This window comes from Eriocheir sinensis, chromosome 34, assembly GCF_024679095.1.
Source record: "Eriocheir sinensis breed Jianghai 21 chromosome 34, ASM2467909v1, whole genome shotgun sequence".
Lineage (NCBI taxonomy): Eukaryota > Metazoa > Arthropoda > Malacostraca > Decapoda > Varunidae > Eriocheir > Eriocheir sinensis.
Window position 1 is genome coordinate 14,875,582 of NC_066542.1, and position 5,000 is coordinate 14,880,581.

At 47.8% G+C, this 5,000-nt stretch overlaps 2 protein-coding genes across 5 annotated transcripts in view; one reads left to right on the plus strand and one right to left on the minus strand.

The window, feature by feature from the left end:
- Positions 1–5,000, plus strand: part of LOC127007129 (mucin-5AC-like) — a 296,085-nt gene that overhangs the window by 122,228 nt on the left and 168,857 nt on the right. The window lies entirely within an intron of this gene.
- Positions 1–5,000, minus strand: part of LOC127007131 (uncharacterized) — a 157,056-nt gene that overhangs the window by 17,219 nt on the left and 134,837 nt on the right. For 2 of the 3 annotated variants that reach the window (XM_050877787.1, XM_050877786.1), the window contains one exon: positions 1–3,908. This exon is cut by the window's left edge and continues 3,226 nt beyond it. The exons of the other annotated variant lie outside the window; for it this stretch is intronic. In XM_050877787.1, coding sequence (XP_050733744.1) covers positions 3,160–3,908 — 749 coding nt within the window. In that variant the 3' untranslated portion in view covers positions 1–3,159. The remainder of the gene's footprint in view (positions 3,909–5,000) is intronic. 3 annotated transcript variants of the gene reach the window in all.

Consider the following 5,000-nt stretch of genomic DNA (forward strand, 5'->3'; position numbering starts at 1 on the left):
CTAAAAATAAAACATCCCTTCATAACCGTTCATTAAAATTCCCTACACATCTTTTAGTACTTCCCAAACTTCCCTTGATCTACCCTTTATAGCGTTTCTTACACGTTCATAATATTTCCTGCAAAATCTACGGACGTCTTTTACCAGATTTCACTTACATCACCCCAAGATCATTAATTATTGCCTTCTCGTACACGTTTAGCAACATTCCCTACACAACGTATATTTATTCCCAAACTTCCCTTGCACAGCTGATTATAGCACTTAATACACGTTCAGTGACACTTCCTGCAGAACCTACGGACATCACTTCCCAGATTTCCCTTACACCACCCGAAGATCAAATACCCTTCCAATAACATTCCTTACACAACCTTTATTGCTCCCCCAGGCTTCCCTTACACTACTTCAAAATCAAATAACACATATCTACCTTCGAAAACATTCTCGGCACGACTTACACCATCCCACATATTCCCTACACACCATGACACCACCAAGACACTTTCCTGTATTCCCAGAGCCACTTCACTCCACCGACTCAAGATGCTTCAGTTTTTACTCGGCCACAACAAAGGTCTTCAACACCCTAGTAACAATCTGTACACGGGCCGGAAACACAGGTAACAAGACTCCAAAGCTAAAACGACTAATAACCCTAAATGGAATAACACATAGAACGCCCTGACTAACACCATCATCTCCTCCTCCCGTCTTCCTTATAGCATCCTCGTCATCAGCCTGCCTTGAAAGGGGAGACTGATTAAGGACTTCCCAGGACGGTTGAGTGAGCACTTATTTCTTAAGAGCGCCGTTGATGCTCATATCTCTCAGAAAGCGCATCCCCCATTTTCGCTAACGGCTGGCAACCTTGCGTTCATTTTCTTTAATGGAACCTCCCAGAAGACGACTCGTTTTCTTTTGCGAATGTATAAGCCCATCCCTTCGTCGGTCTTGGGGTCGCTTCTCTCTTCGTGTGTGTGTGTGTGTGTGTGTGTGTGTGTGTGTGTGTGTGTGTGTGTGTGTGTGTGTGTGTGTGTGTGTGTGTGTTTTCATTTGTTTATGAAGTTTAAGACGTGGACTGTCATCTTTTAATTACCTTGTCAGCGAGAATTTTTAAAGAATTTTTCAGTGCGTGGGAAGAGAAGGGGGAGCGGTGTGTGTGTGTGTGTGTGTGTGTGTGTGTGTGTGTGTGTGTGTGTGTGTGTGTGTGTGTGTGTGTGTGTGTGTGTGTGTGTGTGTGTGTGTGTGTGTGTGTGAAGGAAAAAAATGATGGAGGTAAAGCTAATTCACAAAAGTAATTTCATATTCGCTTCATGAGTAGTTCATTTACTCTCGATTTACTTGTGGTAGTTATTGTTTTTTGTTCTTTTTTTTGTGTGTGTGTGAATATCAAGTGTCACACAACATCTGGCGAAGTGTGTGTGTGTGTGTGTGTGTGTGTGTGTGCTTAGGACATTGTATGCTATATAGAGGTTAAAAAATAGTAGGGTTTTAAAGTAGATAACTAAGGGGAAATTTGCGCGTGCGCGCGCGCGCGCACACACACACACACACACACACACACACACACACACACACACACACACACACACACACACACACACACACACACACACACACACACACACACACACACACACACACACCTCCCTGACTGTCAATCTGGTTATGTATTAATTCAGTAATTCATGTATTCTATCCTAGTAAAACTCTACTTTCAAAGGAATGAAAATAATGTAACCTTGTTGTTTCTAAAGGAGCAAACGTATTTTTTTATCAGCGTCCCAACGAAAGCAAAATTCAGAGTAAAATTTTTTCAACCATTTTTTTTCTTCGTTTGGGGAAAACTCGTGGAATTCAGTTTAAGATAGAAAATCACTTCCTCCTTTGTCTTTTTTCCCAAATTGTTATTAAAACTCGTTTGATCCGATCATTACTTTCTAATACCGAACATCTTCACCCCGTCCCTTCCCTGCGACAAGACCTCGCAGGCGGTGGTTCAGTCGTCCCTTTCCCCGCCTGATTAGGTTAAGTTTAATAAACGTTTGGTCCAGCAGCCCCTGGGCCGTCTCAGGTCACCAATCAAAGTACCTTACCTACCTATCACAAGTATAGAGAAAGTATATACAAACTAGTGTCTAATATATTATAGTAATTTTCTCTCTGTCGTTCTACGGTAAAAGATTCTAAAATAATTATTTATATAATTTTGTTTTTAAACATTAACATTTGCGTGACGGCGACGAAACGCACGAAGACTACCAAGTTGGCACCCGCATCACATGAGTTTGGTCTCTGTAGTTGATTTATTGTTTGCGTGTGTGTTTTCAATATTTTTTGGTCCCTGTTTGTGTGTGTGTGTGTGTGTGTGTGTGTGTGTGTGTGTGTGTGTGTGTGTGTTTGACAGGTGTGTGCGTGTGGCACATCTGCCGCCCGCGTTACCATCGTTGTACGCAGCTGTACGCGACACGGTGACGAGTTACGGGTGTGGGAGGAAAGGGGAGGGGAGGGGAGCGGGAGGGAGGTGAAGGAAGGGTGGGAAGACAACGTAACAAACTGAGTGGTGATCCCTCAAAAGATCGTTGCGTCAACACACGTGCTACAAGTAACGTTACCGCGTTTTCATTACTCTGAAAAGTAACACCATAAATGAAAGCCATGTAACACTCAAAAGTATCATTTCCTCCTAGTAACACCCAAAAAAGGAACACCTCGCCCCGCTAAGATACGGGGAATGTAGACAACAAAACCTCTTATACCCTAAATTAGTCTAGATACCAACACATAAAGGATTAGTCCCTTAAGTTAGCTTAGACCAGCCGAGTCTACCCGCTGGACTAAGCAACTCATCCAGGTGGTGAGCAGAGGCTTGACCTCCACTGCCTGCTGCTGCTGCTGTTCCTCTGCTTCAAAATACTATCACGACTCTAAAGTTAAGGTCCCGTTGTGTTTCCTTGGTAGACTTAACAACCGTCGACGACAGTTTGGTCCCAGAGTTACTGTTGCTGACCTACACAATGTCCGCCGCACTACCACTCACAACACATGCCGCCGTGCCCGCCGCCAGTCACCACGCGTCACGGCACCACCTCGGACGGTCACCTCAAAGCTGTGTCAGCACCCCACTGGTGTTCGGGGCCCGTACGCGCCCCTCCACTAGACGAGGGATGTGTGGGGCTCTGAGAAGGACCTGTGGGTCTGGGAAAGAGAAGGGATGGAGGCAGCGGCTGCACGGGCCAGGTCAAGGGTTGAGCTGGTCTGGTCGTGGGCAGCCAGCCTGTTGGCGGCCCCGTGCCCCGCCACCTCCCGTGTCGCCCGCGACGACGTCATGGCGGACAGCGTCAGCAGGCGGGGCCGCCCATCCACGATACAGTTGAGATTGAGAAGACGCGGCGGCCGACACACGTCTGCTCGCGTGTTCTGGACGGTGAGGGGGCGGCGCATCTGCGGGGGCGTTCCCTCACCTGCCGCTGGGCCGCGGAGCCTCCCGTTAGGCAGGTGGGCGGCAAGGACAGACCGCGGCCCTCCCAGAGACTCCCTGCTGAGGGAGGGCACCCGCATACCACCCTCCATATAGCCACTCATTGCCCCTCTCTGACCGATCTCAGCTGGGCGGGTGATCGGCGTGGCGGGCGACGACTGGGAGAGCGTTGTGGGCGGGTTGGCAGTAGTGGTGGGGCCGGGTCCTTCCTCCGTCTCGGCGAGGTCTAGGGTGGAGGGCAGAGTGTAGATCTCCCGCAGGAGCTCCGGGGGCAGACGCGGGTGCTCGCTCTTGAACCCGGAGTAGCGGGTGTAGTCCAGCTCCTCGGCGGGGCCACAGATGTGGTAGGCGCAGCAGGCCACCACACAGAGTGCCAGCAACGCTCCGAAGCACATGGCGGACAGCTGCATGGCCAGCACGACGTCTGCCGGAGAGACACAGCTGTTAGCTCAACACCGAGCCAAGTCTGGCGCCCGTATTAGCTAGCTACTCGCGATGGGCATAGCTGTGCGAGGAGACCGGCCTGGGTCCTGCCGCAATGCGAAGTATGGATCCTGAGGGTGCAGGGTGAGGAGTGAAGGAAGGGAAAAAAGAAGGGCTAAAGGGAGGAAGATAAGTAGAGAGGAGAGTATGGAAGACAGGGCAACAAAACTAAACCTACCTTACCCTCCCTTCCCACCACCCCTCGTAGCCCTTACCTCAAGAGAACCACTCCTGCTGGAAATGGTGCTCCACGCTAAGGGAGATTACCTGATTAGACTTTAAAGCAGAGTGCAGAGAGACCTGGGGATACACACACACACACACACACACACACACACACACACACACACACACACACACACACACACACGCACGCACGCACACACACACACACACACACACACACACACACACACACACACACACACACACACACACACTGATCCGGCGGCCGTGTCCTTATATTTAGCGACAAAAATATTGTACGTATAAACCATTATACGTGTGTGTGTGTGTGTGTGTGTGTGTGTGTGTGTGTGTGTGTGTGTGTATGCCTTGCCCCGCCCTTTCGTGTATACATGTCCTCGTCTACTGCTTTCTCACCTTTAACAAAAAAAAAAAGCAGGAATTAAAAAAATAAATTATGTATATGAAGACTAGCAAAACAGTATTAGTATGCAAATAAAAGAATGAAAAATACCCCCACATTAAATTTTACTTTAGATCTAAAACATTTGGCTGGCTGGAAAAGTAACATAAATATAAGATGTTTTTTCTTTATATTTTTTTTCCAGAGCAAGTATAGAAAAATCTTACTGTTAAATGGAATCATCGGAGCCTGAACAAGAATATTCCCGTTTACAAAAAGAGAAACAAAACTCGCTCATAAAAATATTACGGCGGGTCGGGTCTTTGCATTAACACTAAGAGATGGAGGGTGTAAAAAATATGAGTATCCCTTTAAAATGCAACAGGAGGGAGGAATACCGCGAAGCCGCATCCAATTCCTTAAATGGAAAAGAAATTAGACCAG